At 32.1% G+C, this 16,771-nt stretch overlaps 1 protein-coding gene across 1 annotated transcript in view; it reads right to left on the bottom strand.

Moving 5' to 3' along the window:
* Positions 1 to 16,771, bottom strand: part of LOC143063885 (DNA (cytosine-5)-methyltransferase 1-like) — a 52,186-nt gene that overhangs the window by 14,928 nt on the left and 20,487 nt on the right. The window contains exons 23-36 of the mRNA XM_076236313.1: positions 16,190 to 16,304; positions 15,541 to 15,723; positions 14,745 to 14,923; positions 11,761 to 11,834; positions 9,542 to 9,657; positions 8,685 to 8,756; positions 8,213 to 8,339; positions 6,621 to 6,772; positions 4,586 to 4,717; positions 3,718 to 3,920; positions 2,977 to 3,088; positions 2,417 to 2,566; positions 1,635 to 1,801; positions 784 to 1,024 (exon numbers count right to left, since the gene is read on the bottom strand). Coding sequence (XP_076092428.1) covers positions 784 to 1,024; positions 1,635 to 1,801; positions 2,417 to 2,566; positions 2,977 to 3,088; positions 3,718 to 3,920; positions 4,586 to 4,717; positions 6,621 to 6,772; positions 8,213 to 8,339; positions 8,685 to 8,756; positions 9,542 to 9,657; positions 11,761 to 11,834; positions 14,745 to 14,923; positions 15,541 to 15,723; positions 16,190 to 16,304 — 2,023 coding nt within the window. The remainder of the gene's footprint in view (positions 1 to 783; positions 1,025 to 1,634; positions 1,802 to 2,416; positions 2,567 to 2,976; positions 3,089 to 3,717; positions 3,921 to 4,585; positions 4,718 to 6,620; positions 6,773 to 8,212; positions 8,340 to 8,684; positions 8,757 to 9,541; positions 9,658 to 11,760; positions 11,835 to 14,744; positions 14,924 to 15,540; positions 15,724 to 16,189; positions 16,305 to 16,771) is intronic.

Here is a 16,771-nt window from a genome sequence, read left to right as displayed (position 1 = left end):
TTAAATTCAATCAAGAGCTATTGCAGAGTATGATCCCAAAACTACCATACCAAATAAGAACTTGGTTACAAGTAAATCTAACTGACAGTCACATTAAGCAAACATTTACGCTGGGCAATAGTGTTTCAATACCTAACAAAAAGCTGTCAAAATACAAGTTAATAAAAAACATTATTTACATATTTTAGTCTCATTGTTTAAGAAATCTAGTCAGGTGTAAGTGAAAATTATCAAAACCTCTCTTGACATTTATTCTGTTATGCAATGGAACAAGCACTTCCAAGTGATCATGCAGTATCAAATTAAAGGTTCAATTTTTAAATCAAAGACCATTACAACTGAATGGAAAAAATGAAAATTGTCAATATCAAACTTTGACTGCTATTTTATCAAGAAAAACAAGATATGAAAATATGGATTGGATCAAGCCTTCTCAACTTATCACACAGAAACCACATATAATGCCATTTATTAATTAAGACCCATAATTTTGTAACAGAAAAGGTAAAAATGGTCTCCAACAAACTTGAACTTTTGCCGAAGGAAAACATCATATCATTTTTTAAGAACCATTTGTTGCATTGATCTGAGTTATATTCACAGAGTGGCCAAATTAATGAAATGAAATTTTTTATACAGAGGTAAGTTGTCTAGTATCCTAGACAAAAACTCTGAAAAAGGATAAGGTGGAAACATCTCTGTATTGGTCACTTGTTCATGAGGACAAATGCAATATTTAAATTAATTCCCAAATTCAGCATAAAATATATAAAAATAAATAACCTGTTTTCCCATAGGTTCTGGATTGGTTACAGTTGTGCTGAAGAATCCATCCCATTCCAGCCTGCCGTACAGCCCAGCCCAGTGATTATGTCTGTTTCCTGTGTGAGGTAAACACCAGGGGACAACAGTATTGAATTGTCTGTCCATAGGATCACACTGTTTCCCCTCAGCACAGGAACACACTCCTCTCAAGCTTCCGTTAGATGCTTTTCCATTTCTCTTGTCATGATGTGTATATTGCCTGTTAAATATCATATATGAATTAGATGCTGTTTATATAAAATAAATCTTTATTAATTATTGTAGGTATTGTATAAAAATTCTTAATGAGAAATTAATAACATCAAATAAGAGGCCAAAAACTAAGCTGAAATGTTCAAACCAACACTTGCAACTAGACATATCATACCCAGATCTATTCTATCCATAGCAGCCTTTTAAATTCAGCTTTACATCATAAATATATATATACATATGAAGTCAGAAGAATATCACTTCTAATGGTGAGTTTTTGAAAAATGACTGTCAGCTATTCTAAGAATTTTCATTTAAAATGAAAGAATTCTTTCAATATCGATGGCATTAAAGTTAATGATAGTTGATTAATTATTCACTAAAATATTCTTCTTGATCTATTTCTTAATGTTTAATGTACATTATTGCATGGACATTCAAGACAAGAAGTAGATTAGCAATAAATTAATAAGTCAAGGATAATGGGCAAATAATGTGTACCGCAATAGAAATACATACTCTAATAGAAATCAGTATGCAAGTTGGATTGCAACAAGCCTTATATATATTCTACATGCAAAAACATTATTAAGTTTTCAAACCTCAAAAAGACTTACAATTTCTTTGACTTGGTGCCATCAGATAGTCTGACCTCAATATTAGGAAGAGATCTCCAGTCTGATCCTGGAGCTAAAGGTATATGCTGCATCCTAGCATGAACTAATGCATTCATATCCTTACAGATATGATCTCGGAGTATTGGCTGGTGTTGTCTACCTCTTATCTGGAATTATAATATTGTAATGATACACCATAATATAAAATAGTTACACTTGGACAACTTAAACACTAGTTACTGTAAAAGCATAAATTTACATTGAGGATTTAATTTCATTTATTTCGTGGAAAGAATATATTCACTTAATTAAAACCCCATTGAAAATTTAACCCACATATTATATCACTTCCATTTAATGGAAATCACGAAATTAAGTCCCTATGAAATCTTATTTAGAGACCAGGAGACAAAACCACGAAATTTTAACCTCACAAATATTGATGTTTCTACAGTATCTGTTAGACATAATGTGTTTATAAACATTTACTTTTTTTCTTGATCAAGCCATATTTTGGTGGGTTTGTGTATGACAACAGTATACTATTTTTTTTAATCTAACATTTTCAGTGGCCAAATCAACAATTCCTTATATAATTATATTATTTTCAATTACAGAAATCCTGAACACAAATTTTGAATCACTGAAAATATCCAATCATCCTTTTTAAAAAACAACAACAATATTAAAGAAATCCCTGTTGGAACATTTCACAAAATTCTTTAGGTTTACAAACAAACAAATTCTAGACTTTTATAAATACAAAACATTTTGATACTAACCAGTTTTTGGAAATGTGACTGTGGATCTCCTTGGTAAGATATCTCTTCTGCCTTGGCGCCATTCCTTATATCAGGTAAATCAGACATTGTGTCTCGAATGGTTATGGTCTTAAATGGTGCTGATACCATTCTTGTTATGTTAGACATAAACTGCAAAAAGTAGATCAAGTGGAAATAATGTTTTATAGTAGATATCTCAAAATTTACATGGTAAACAGTCTGGATTCTCTTTATCGTTCTTTTGAATTTTTGAAAGGTTTTTATAGATCAAAACATGAATTTTACTACAAATCCAATTTTTTCGAAGGGCAATATTTTTGTACAAAGTAAAGAACTAAATCCTGATTTATCTGTACTATTTAGTGTGCATCATACTAGCTTTTATTGATAACATAAGAATGCAAAGTACTATAGCTTTATATCTTTTCCAATGTTGTTACTGGAAAAAGCTTTGAACATTCTGTCTGAGGATAGGTAATTAATGCAACTGCTTTCGTTCTGTATTTTTGAAAATATTTTCATAGAGAAAATTACTCCATATGGCTATAGCTTTAGCTTACCCTTTTCTCGTCCACCTGAACAGATAACTGCATGGCTCTTGGGGAGAACACATGTTCTGGTTCTGGGTAAAATGGTAACTTTTCACCAGGTGCAGCTGCCAAAATTATAGCCCTGTAAATAAAATATTAAAAGTTAATTCTTATTTAAGACTTTATTACCTGTAAGCACATCAAAATGTAATGTATAATTAGGTCATACACTGTTTCAACGTAGCTGAGTGTATCAAGCATTTCTAACCATACGCAACTACATAAAAATTGGAGGTTATTTTTGTTTCACTGCTGAATTTTCAAGTTGTGTTCATAAAAAGATTCCAAATGGAAATGATGCAGTTGTAGTTCCTTATCCTTCAACTCCAATGACAAGTCTTAAGATTCAACTTAAGACAGTACAAATGTTACATAAGTTACATAAGTTGTAGCCAATCTGAAAATAAGGTACACATTATCAATACTGTATAATTCTTGCATGCATTTATTATTGCAATTTTGTAATTTTAGACTAAAATAAATTAAAAATGTTTGTGATATAGAGAAAAATCATGTTTAAATGATATAAAAGATTTCAAAGTGAGAGTTTAATTTAAATTATTGCGATTGTAACCCCCTTGCATTTATCCCAATAATAAAAACATCACAATAATTTCTGAATTTTCAATATTAAAATCTTGATCTTATTGGTTCATAACCTGGGATAAATCCAGAAAATTTCATCATCAAATTAAAAGGATCAAAACCTACCTCCTCCTTGTTTGGGCAACTCCATAACTGCCTGCCTGTAGCACTCCAAACGTACATTGATATCCCATTCTTATCAAACACTGTAGAGCCAATTTCAATACCATACTTCTTTTGAATGAAACAAAATTCCTCACATTTTCCAGCAAGAAAAATTTTGGTCGATAATAATCACAGTAACTCAAATACGATGAAATTAATGAATTCTGAAAAATATTTAACAAAATATTTCATTATGAAACAGAGAAAGTAATAGTATTGAATGAACTGTTCTTGGAGGGAAATGAGCAGTGGTTCCCTGGGTGTATAATACTTGTCCCTTAGTTGTCCTACCATAAAAAAATTCAGGTATATATTACAAAACAGACGGGAGTTTTCAGCACAGATGAATATATGCATGAAAATATTGTGAGGATCAATAAATAACTTATTATGATACATGCTTTCAAATTAATAAAGAAGTATAGTTCCATAACTCTGAGATGAAATATCTAAAAAATGTGAAAACCAAAACAGAAGATTGTAGTAACAAGACGAAAAATATAGTGTAAAACCTTTTTAAAGATCTAATGTCAAACTTGAGTTATCAAAAGTACTAGAAATTATTGATTTATAATAAATAACAGAGCATGATATACAGGATATTTCTGATGTGCCCAAACATTTATCCATGCAAGACATTTGTGTATTCATAAAGACATTTATGTTGTAAGTTTATTTTCGATCTATGAGTTTGAATGTCCCTCTGGTATCTTTCGCCTCTTTTTTTTTTAGCTGACCTTGAGACATTGTTTTATCTTTTTAAGTTGTAGGGCTGCTGCCTCAATGATCTTTAAGGTACATCCTACATCTATCTATCATTTTATAATACCTTAAACATAGAATATTCTCTGGAGTTAAATCTGTTCATGCCACTGAATCCCTGACATGGTGGTCCACCACACAATAATTCTACTTCTCCTTTCTGTGGCAGCTTCTGTCCCATTCTGTTTGTAGTATCACCCTTATAAATAAATGTTAATAATCAACTTTTAGGTTATGATGTTGTCAATCAAAGAAAAGGCATATTATATATTCAAACCTTATTCTATTTATTTTGTATTTACATTGTATCAATGATCAAATTTATTCGTTCAGTGTATGTTCACTAGTGTTAATATGTCTTATGATTGAGTTTCACCTGTCCTAAGTCAGGAAACTGATGTTTAGTAGTTGTCGTTTGTTGATGTGGTTCATAAGTGTTTTTCATTACTAGTCACTTTTGGGGCTCTTTATAGCTTGCTGTTTGGTGTGAGCCAAGGCTCCATGTTAAAGACCGTACTTTGAACTATAATGGTTTATTTTAACCAATTGTGACTTGATAGGAGAGTTGTCTCATTGCCACTCATACCAAATCTTCGTTTATTTATATAACTTGTTCTTAACTCTTGCCCTACAAGCAGTTACAGTCTCAATAGATAGAAGTTTATTAGTGAATTATTATCCAAACATTTTTTCCATGTAATGCTCCATTGAGCTGTATTTATTTTATAAATACTAAATTTACTGTCTATACAAACAAAATAAGTCACATCATTATGTAAGCTCCATCTGTGAACATCTAGATTACAGTCCAAACTGTAGATTCTTATTTTAGTAGTATCTTTCAAAGGTCTAGGTGAGTAGATCCTAGAACTTTAATTTTTAGTCATGCTGCATCAAGGATTGGTAATAGGGAGTGAGTGAATATTCATAATCTTACCTGAATGCCAAGTCTCCATAGTTCATTACAATCATCTGTGAACACTGTACATCCCGGTTGTTCATACAGAATGTTCGTTGTTTCCTGCATGACAAGTCTCAATACCTCATTACAATCATCTGTGAACACTGTACATCATGGGTTGTTCATAGTGAATGTTCATGATCTTACCTGCATCACAAGTCTTAATAGCTCATTACAATCATCTGTGAAGACTGTACATCCTCGTTTGTTCATACAGAATTTGTTCATACAGAATGTTCATGTTCTTACCTGCATGACAAGTCTCAATAGCTCATTAGTCCTCTGTGAACACTACATCTAGAATGTTCATGTTTTTAACTGCATGACAAGTCTCAATAGCTCATACAAATCATCTGTGAACACTGTACATCCTGAGTTGTTTCTACAGAACGTACTTGTTCTTACCTGCATGACAAGTTCAATACTTCATTACAATGGTCTGTGAACACTGTACATCCTGGGTTGGTCATGGTCTTACCTATATGACAAGTCTCATTGCTCATTACAATTGTCTGTGAACACTACATCCTAGGTTGTTCAAACAGAATGTTAATGTTCTTACATGCATAACAAGTCTCAACACCTCATTACAATTGTCTGTAAACACTGTACATCCGGGGTTGTTCATACAGAATGTTCATGTTCTTACCTGCATGACAAGTCGCAATAGTACAAAACAATCATTTGTGAACACTGTACATCCTGAGTTGTTCCTACAGAACGTACTTGTTCTTACCTGCATGACAAGTTCAATACTTCATTACAATGGTCTGTGAACACTGTACATCCTGGGTTGTTCATGGTCTTACCTACATGACAAGTCTCATTGCTCATTACAATTGTCTGTGAACACTACATCCTAGGTTGTTGAAACAGCATGTTAATGTTCTTACATGCATAACAAGTCTCAACACCTCATTAAAATCGTCTGTAAACACTGTACATCCGGGGTTGTTCATACAGAATGTTCATGTTCTTACCTGCATGACAAGTCACAATAGCACATAACAATCGTCTGTAAACACTGTACTTCCTGGGTTGTTCATAAAGAATGTTCATTTTCTTACCTGCATAACAAGTCTCAAAAGTTCATTACTATCATCTGTGAACACTTTACATCCTGGGTTGTTCATGTTCTTACCTGCATGACAAGTCTCAACAGCTCATTACAGTCGTCTGTGAACACTGTACATCCTGGGTTGTTCAATCTGAAAGCCTGTGCTGCAGGTTCCTCTTTTTCTATAGCCCATTTAGAATCAGCTATGCCAGCTTGATGAAATCCTTCTGACAGACCTAAAAGAGATTACGGTATTCTTCTTACTTATTTTAATATCCAAATCAGAAGTTTTAAAGAATTATAAAATGAATGGAGAATGTGTCCATGGGATACAGATGATGCTCCCTTTTGAATGAATCTCTATAAAGGGACATACCTGAAGAACTTCACAAGTGAAACCATCCAAAATCGATCTTAATCAGAGTTTTGTGGTAATAAACATTGTTAAAAAGTTTCATGACTTTTGGTTGAGGCAAACTGAAGTTGTGATTATGGAGTTTGTGTAATCAATAATATTGTCTGTATCAAGGTTCAGGATGCAGAATTTATTTTCAGATTTCTTTTTTTTTTTTTTTTTTAAATTTTGCAGTAATTCACAGGGCAATTACCCCTAGAAAGCACTTTCAAAAATAACCCTTGAAATGTTCTTTTTTTCAGCCAATTGCAAAATTTATACATAATTTGATTTTGCCAGATGCAGTGTTCTACCTTTTTGTAAGGTTAAATTTCAATATCTATGGCTGTTGAACGTATGACAATTGTGGAGAGATTGACAAGAGATTACCAGTATACATGTGTCCCTAAAACTCACACAGTTTAATTAGACTCTTAAACCAATTAACGGGTTTGTAATAACAGGAGCAACACGATGAGTGCCACATGTGGCGGCCTTTTGCATTTGCGCCAATTTTTTTACAGGTAAATTACAGGTGAAAAGATATAAGAAGGTGTGGTATGAGTGCAAATGAGACAACTCTCCATCCAAGTCATGCTAGTTTTTATTTCTCATTATAGACCTCTTCCGTTAGCCAGTTGTACACTTTATTCACATACTTTAAAATAAATAAGTAAAAACCTAAGATAAAAAGCACTCATTTAATACTAATATGACAAATTGAAAATCTTTTTACTGCATTCATATCCATAAAAACGGAGTACATTAAAATCATAAATCTGTTCTTGTCAAGTATGTACTTAGTATAGGCAACACATCTTATATATTCCTTTCTTGTGATTTCAACTCTTCTATAATTATCGTAACTGTCAATAACAAAGTCATCATTTCTTAGTCTGGCTTACGTACTTATGTGTATGGCCGTCAACGATTATAGAATTGACTCCTCGGCTCGTTTCAGTGTGCATTTTAATATCGGCGCAAATGAAAGAATGAAAATTTAAAAAATTGGCGCAAATGTCATACGCCCACATGTGGAGCAGGATCTGCTTATCCTTCCTGAGCACCTAAGGTCACCCCTAGTTTTTGGTGTGGTTTGTGTTGCTAAGTCTTTAGTTTTCATGTTGTATCTTGTGTACTATTATTTGTCTGTTTGTCTTTTTTCTTTTTTAGCCATGGCGTTGTCAGTTTATTTTCGATTTATGAGTTTGACTGTCCCTCTCGTATCTTTCACCCCTCTTTTACATGGATATAAAGAACACTATTTAACATTGAAAATTACCTCCACAACCAGCAAACACATCCAAACATCTGAGTGGTTTCCATTGTATCTTTGTTTCCTCCACATCTTCAGAGGGGGCAGATGATTTGCCTTTCCCCTTCCCCTTTCCTTTACCTTTTCCCTTACCCTAAAATGTCAAATTTTCTTTTGGTAAAAACACATTTTAATGTTAACAAAACTAACATATTGATTTCCTGTATTTATAAATGAACTTTCTCATATTAAAAGACAATACTTGACATGAAGGATTTCAATGACTCAAGTATTGCATTGGAAATAATTGATATGAATTACAGGATGATGCTAATGTCTTCTAAAGTTTGAAAATGATAATCCTCACGTATTAAATCAATCTACTTTTGTTGAAAGTCATTTAACTTTATATTAGTCAAAATAGTATAGAGGTGATTAATTATTTCTATTAACATCAAAATCAACATCATAATATCAACCCTATATAATCTGTATATACCTTTCCCTTGCTTCCAAGTAACCTTGCTTTATGTGGAGGTTCTTCAAATGTTTTATTTTCACTGTCATATGCCTGCAATATTTTCATAATTTTGTTTATCATTTAGTATATATATATATACAAATTTAAGAATTGGAAATTTTAAGTATATCTTATTTTTTAAATTATATTTCAACAATTTCTTTTGTTGATGTTATAACTATTAGAACAGAAAGAAGTGACATGTGTTTTTTTTTTTTTTTTAAATCGGATAATGAAAAAACAGAATTTTTATAGAATGCTGATAAAATTAGTCTGTAATGATTTGTTTCTTTTCACTTACTACTTCCATGAGGTACATTAACTAATAATTATAAACATCAAATCCAAAATGTACAAAATATACATACAAATTAGTTTGTTCTTTCTCTGTATTTGAAATTATCATTTTTAAATACTTCATGTATAAATGGATTACAAAACTTGATTTCAGCTTTCGTATACCAGGTTGACAATACAAGTTGCAATTATGAAATTGTAAAATATATTTTTACAAGCATCCAGCTCATGACCTCAGATGACTTCATCCTAGGATAAGCCAAACAGTTCTGTTTGGTTCCTTCAACTAATCTAGATTCAACTGTAGTTGTATAGCAGACAATAATATACTACTGTTAATTCAGAAACTATTGCATGCATTTATTATTGTGATTTTGTTATTAGAGAATAAAATGTGGTTTAAATTTTTACCATATTGAGAAAAATCCTGTTTAAATTAAATTATTGCTATTATTATCCTGTCGCATTTTTCGTAATAATAAAATCGTTGCAATAATTTCTGAATTTACAATAATTGTTCTAATTGTAAGCCACCTCACCTCTGAGAAGTAAAATTTATTGGGACCACTAAGGAAATAAGCCTGAAGATCCTGTAAATTGTCACTGTAAAGCACTTGACACTTTCCTTTCACCAGACTGAAGTCTACTGTGGCTTCTGTAAAATCAGAAAAAAAAAGCAATTAATTAAAGAACCTTAGTGAGCACGCTCACATACCCCACGTCCCCACATTGTCATTGGAGAAATTAAATAAGTATAAGAAAAAAAAATTGTATAAGAAAAAATATTGAATAATAATTTCCTGTCAATATACATAGTATGTCCTTATTATCTACAAAATTTCATGAAATTCTGTTGTGTATTTTCAGAGGAGTTGAGATGACAAACTGTTGCAGAAGTACATTGAGGCAAATAAGTTCAAAGGGGCATAACGCCTAGAAAAAAAATTGAACCGTAATTTCCTGTTGATATGCACATCTACATAGTATGTCCTTATTATCTACAAAGTTTCATGAAATTCTGTAGTGTGGTTTGAGAGGAGTTGCGATGACAAACTGTTGCAGTAGTACATTAAAGTAAATAAGTTCAAAGGGGCATAACTCCTAGAAAAAAAATTGAATCGCAATTTCCCGTAGATATGCATAACTACATAGTATGTCCTTATTATCTGAAAAGGTTTCGTGAAATTCTGTTGTGTGATTTGAGAGGAGTTGCGATGACAAACGGTTGCAGTAATACATTAAAGTAAATAAGTTCAAAGGGGCGTAACTCCTAGAAAAAAAATTGAATCGCAATTTCCTGTCGATATGCACAACTACATAGTATGTCCTTATTATCTAAAAAGGTTTCGTGAAATTCTGTTGTGTGGTTTGAGAGGAGTTGCGATGACAAACTGTTGCAGTAGTACATTAAAGTAAATAAGTTCAAAGGGGCGTAACTCCTAGAAAAAAAATTGAATCGCAATTTCCCGTTGATATGCACAACTACATAGTATGTCCTTATCATCTGAAAAGGTTTCGTGAAATTCTGTTGTGTGGTTTGAGAGGAGTTGCGATGACAAACGGTTGCAGTAATACATTAAAGTAAATAAGTTCAAAGGGGCGTAACTCCTAGAAAAAAATTGAATCCCAATTTCCCGTCGATATGCACAACTACATAGTATGTCCTTATTATCTGAAAAGGTTTCGCGAAATTCTGTTGTGTGGTTTGAGAGGAGTTGCGATGACAAGAAACAGGACTGACGGACGGACGGAGGGACTGACGGATGGGTCAAAAACATTATACCCTCCGCAACTTCGTTGCATGGGGTATAAAAAGAATAAGCATTACTTTATAATACATCAAATGAAGCAAAAATCTTTTAATATCTTACATGTGTTTGTGAAATTAGAATATATTTTATGTAATGTTACAACAAAGGATCGATGTCAAAAATACAATTCAGAAATAAAATTTTAAGATTCAATAATGAAAGAGTTGTAGAGCAGACACAAAGTTTAATGAAATTGGTTAAAGCATATTTCAGTTGTTGTCCGACATGTTGACGACAAACAGTATACCATAATATGTCCTGTAAATGAAAAAAAAAAATCTCCCTATTTCTTTGATTTTTTTTGGTATATGTTACTTATGGTCGCAAATTAAGTTTACTGGTGACACATTAGCGCAGACAGTAAACGGGTATTTGCGACCATCAAATCCCCAATTGATGCCGTCGGAGCTTTAAATACAATAGTGTTATCTCCTTTCTAATGAAACTGACAGAAAACAACGTTAAAACATGTATTTATAATTTGTCATATGCCGTTTGTGCTTGCGCGTACGTCCCATAACATCAACTGTCAATTGATGCCATGTAAATAAATGACATTATCCAATCAAAATGAACGTTACAAACATTGTTGCATTAGAATTGATCTTCTACCTTTCAAAAATGCTCATTTCATCTGCCAGATATCAATTTTTATTAGGAAGTTAAATAATGTTGATATTAAATACATTCCATGATGTATCTTGGTTATTACAAAAGTTAGATATTTAAATAAAATGTCACATAAACAAGTGAAGGACGTATGTCAAATAAAACCATTCGATTTTTATTCAGATTTCAGATTGGAGTAAGTAAATAAAGTTGCCTGTAAAATAACAACAATTTTAACATGTCCTAATTTTTCAAGACTGTTCCTCTCTAAATGTCTGATTGTAGTCTATAGAATATCAAATATTGTATTTCTTAATGCTTATTTCTACAATTATTACCTTCTTCAGACCAATACAACATATTGAGATCGCAGTGATATGTAGAAGTAACTCCTTTGTGCGTATCTTCTGGTCTGTAATAAAAAAGCAACATTGAATTGAATAGCTTAGACGTCCTAGCAACTAATGTTATCACAGAGATATGTTTCGCCTTTTTGTAATTTTGATTATGCAAATGTTGAAATCAAAATAGCAATACTTTATCATCTTACACAAGTTATGCAAATATTCAAAGTCAATGAACCATGACTGAGTTACATGGCTTAACAATCTCCATGTACTTGAGATGCGCCAGTGTTAATACAAATGCATACCAAATACCATTGACTTATACGTCATTCCCAAACCTAAATACAAACATTAACTTGTAAAGTATGTAAAAGTTTCAAAATCAATGAACCATGAAGAGGGGGTGAGACTATATAATCTCCATGGAAACGATACTTGCAAATGCAAATACCAAATATCATTGACTTAACATTAATAGCAGTTCATCTTAAACTGATCTAATCACAAACTAATACATGTAAACTAAGATAAGTTCCAAAGTCATTAGACCATGACTCAGGGGCGAGGCCAAATATTCTTCATGGAAATGAGATGTGCCAATGCTTATACAACTGCATACCAATTAAAATTGGCCTACTACTAATGGTTCCCCTTGAGCTGACCTAATCAAAAACTAATACATGATAACTTAGAAATTTTTTTCAAAGTCAATAGACCATGACTAAAGGGGTGGAGCCAAATAATATCCATGGAAATGAGATATGTCAATGCTTATACAACTGCATACCAAATATCATTGACCTACCATTTGTGGTTCCCTATAAACTGACCTAATCACAAACTAATACATGTAAAATAAGCAAAAGTTTCAAGGTCAATAGACTATGACTAAGGGGACAGGGCCACATAATCTCCATGGAAATGAGATGTACCAATGCTTATACAATTGCATACCAAATATAATTGATCTACCACTTGTGGTTCACCATAAACTAGACCTAGTCACAAACTAATACATTGTTGACGCTGTCGCCGACAACAGCATACCTATGTCTCGCTTTTTGACTCAGTCAAGGCGAGACAATAAAACCAACTCCAAAATCACAACAATATTTGTCTAGCAAAGTCCACATTGGAAAAAAAATGATCTGCCAAATAAAGTTGGTTTACAGTACTAGTATAAATGTATTTACAGTCAATATTTTCTTCAGTGGATTTTTTGGGTGTTTTTATGTTGTCAGACCTCATTCTGGTATGTATACTTTCTTTTGTCTTCAAGGACTGTCAGGGGCAGATACAGGATTTTAGGGTGAAAAATTTAAAAGATCAGCGAGATGAGAGATGCGAAAAATTTTTGGGACCTTTTTGGGGCTAAAAAACATAAAAGTGTAAAATGCACATTTTAAACAGTTCCTAATTTGGGCATGTATATTTTATAATTGCCATAAAGTGTACAGGTTGGACATTTTTGATGCTGTATTCTCCCTATTAATTTCTATCATAAAATGATAATATGGATCCAAAGCTATGTACTGCTATATTACATGTGGGACTGGTCAGTAAAAAATAGACATGGAAAATTCTTGTTTGTTGTATGTTAAGTTAGAATAACCTCACAGATGTCTTGTTGTAAACCAGATATACGCCGGGCTATTCAATGAAATTTACAATACAACCAACACGATTTAAGAAAGACAAACAAGCTATTTTTATCCAAATGTTTGGTTGATATGTTTAACCCAACAAAATTAAGGGAAGTGAGGGGTTCCAAATTAACCAAAGGCTACGAATGAGTCCCCCCCCCCCCAAAATAAAATATGTCTGTTTTTTTATTGATCATGTTTATTTAATGCTAAAAAATTCTGTTGAAAATTTTCGTTTCAAATAGCAAAAAAGTGGACAAGATTATTGTTTTCAATCCAGATACGGCCAGAATTTTTGTTTTTAAACGGCAAAAAACAGTCAGATTTTTTCTTTCAAATATCTCAGACTGCCTTCTCAAACAAATGGTTCATATTTTAAACTTTAAATCTATCTAGAGCTTATACTGACTGGGGATCATCATTCAGCTATGTTATTTCTAGTTAAAATAGGCTTGGGCGTTTGGGTTTACACATGTTTTCGTAGTTAAATAATTTTGCTGTGGAACTTTTTTATCATGAAAGTGTAATAGACTATAACTGCCTGTCTCATGGAATTGTGAAATAGAAGTCAATACGTTCTTGTTCAATCTTGTTTCGCTTAGAAGATGTCATGATTGTCATCCTCAGTCTATCCATGTGTTACTGTAATTTGAGTTTCAAAATGACTGAGTGACGTTTTTACGGCGAACTGGTCAACTCCAGCATAGCGAATTACACAAGTTTGACAGTAAATACCAGCAAAAAATATCATTATAAGTAAAGAATTGTCGCATAAAAAATAAAATCTCGAAGTCTTGTCTGATTAATCAGTTTACCAAAAAAAAAAAAGGAAAAAAGTCTAAGCAAAGGGGGGGGGGGGGGGGGGGGGCGTACAACCCCCTCTGGATCTGCCACTGGCTGTAACAAAAAGACTGTTGACTGTTCAAAGCAAATGTATAATGTAAGAGCACATCAATCCATCCCAACCAGTCTAAATTAGTATTCCTTAATTAGGAAATGGCTAATACTAATTTTAGACTTTCTTTTGATCTGAGACTTCCAAATCATTCTTCTTCAGCATTAAGAAATGCAGTTATATAAATTTCTTGGACAAGATAAGAAAATTTATCAATAACATTCAAAAAGATCAACAAAGACACACTAAAAGATTTTAATCACCAAAAATCAAAACTGTTAACCAACAAGAACTAAAGGGGTATAAAATTTAACCTTAGCCTTAATCCCTTTAATCTTATAGTAAAATCTTATTAGTCACTAAATATATGTGATTTGAGATGAGGTAACAGTCACTCTTTCAACAGATATGCAGGCACTTCTGTTAAAATTCCTTACCTGTAATATTTACAAACTTTAATTCTTATATTTGTCATGTCAGGAAGTTTTGATCCTGGTGATTTTTTACAATAAATTTCTGTAATTCTTCCAATTCTAAAGGGTGTTGGTAAATCTTCATTGGAACCTTTGATGTATTCAGATTTTCTGTAGGCCTCTGTGTATAGATTTTCATCTACCTGTAGTAAAAAGAAGTTACTCATTAGAAGCTGCTTATTTGTAAGTAATTTTTAAACAATGAATGTTATAACATGTACTACACATGTCTGAGAGGTCAATTGGTCAAGGGCCTAGGTGGCCTAGTGGTCTAAGTAGTTCAACTACTGTATTCAATAGTCTGTCAACACTGAGGTTATGAGTTTAATCCCCATGTGTGCAGGTGAACTCAACTCTTTTCTTAATTGAATAAGATTGTCAGTCTTCCTACCAAAGGTCATGGTTTTCTCCTGAACCTCAAGCTTTCTGCACTTAAAAATCTGACCATCACAAAAAAGCACAAGTGTTGAAAGAGACCTTTAACACCTTAAAATCAATCAATCAATCAATCGGTCAGTTATCATAATTCCTTTCAAAAAACAAAATGGCTGCATAACTACAGACTTGAAATATGCTACATATAGAAACATTTACAATTAAGTTTTACTTTAAGTCAGTACACATGAAATATAATTTAAGCTTTTTCTTAGGTACTTTGACATTGAAAATTTCTGTCAATTTGAGTTAACCATCTTTAAAAATATGAAGTCTATCTAAGAAACAAGAAAAGAATAAATAAAATTATAATGTATATAATTACTGCACTATGTTTAGTTGACTTTGTTGGTTTCTTGACTTGTTTGATTTTGAAATTGAATCCTTCAGGTTCTATGTAACAACCATCTCCTATCTTATATTCCACACTATCACGACAAACACTATTATAGAATACTCTAGTATCTGTAGAATCTTCTAATTCTTCTCCCAGACTTGGGATTTCTTTCTGTAAAAAAGAAAAATAGATAATTTGAAGATTAAGGGATCACTGAAGGTTATTAAAGGTTGGTTCCCTTATATTTTAAGGATCCGATCTGGATTTTCTCAACATAAACTTTGAATTTTGGGATTATATGAGATAAATTTGAAAAAAAATTTCCTCGTTTCATTGTATCATTCTTTTCTTTTTTTAAAATACTTACCAAGTAAAATTTTATCAGAACACTTTTGAAAAAGATTTCTTTCAAAACCGATTAGAATATCTGTGCAAGCATTATGCTGTTTGACATCAAACATACTGATCTGAACATATAAAAACATATTGAAATAGGTTTTGTGGAAGCAGCTTAGTAACAAGAAGAAAGATTTTTTTTTTAATTGAAATGGATGACAAGTCGAAAAGTATGATCAAATTGACAAGGTTTTCAAACTATTGTCAAATATAACATTTCAAGTATATGATACAAACTAACCTTTCTAATTTGATTAAGTCTGTAACAGCTGATACAATGTTTATGTTTTAAATTCTCAGGAACTTCTACTTCATCTGATGGCGGATCTTCAAATCTGGCTAAATCTGGATCATACCTAATAAGCACAAATAGTACAAGTGTATTTAAAAACTAATGATCTATAAAATTTTTGATAAGGTAGTGAATTGTTTTGCCATGTTTCAGTCAACAAATTGAATTGTTTTGCCATGTTCGGTCAACTAAATTGAATTGTTTTGCCATATTTCAGTCAACATAATTGAGAATTGGAAGGCACTTTTTCATGGCCACCACCTATACAATTGCATTCACTTTGCATACATAAGCACACAATTTGATGATAATGATGGATGGATTTACTTAAAAAAAAAAAATAAACAAGAATGTGTCCATAGTACATGGATGCCCCACTCGCACTATCATTTTCTATGTTTAGTGGACCGTGAAATTGGGGTAAAAACTTTAATTTGGCATTTAAATTAAAAAGATAATATCTAGGGAACATGTATACTAAGTTTCAAGTTGGTTGAACTTCAACTTCATCAAAAACTACCTTGACCAAAA

The sequence above is a fragment of the Mytilus galloprovincialis genome, chromosome 2 (assembly GCF_965363235.1).
Source record: "Mytilus galloprovincialis chromosome 2, xbMytGall1.hap1.1, whole genome shotgun sequence".
Taxonomy (NCBI): Eukaryota; Metazoa; Mollusca; class Bivalvia; order Mytilida; family Mytilidae; genus Mytilus; species Mytilus galloprovincialis.
This window is presented reverse-complemented; position numbering and strand designations above follow the sequence as displayed.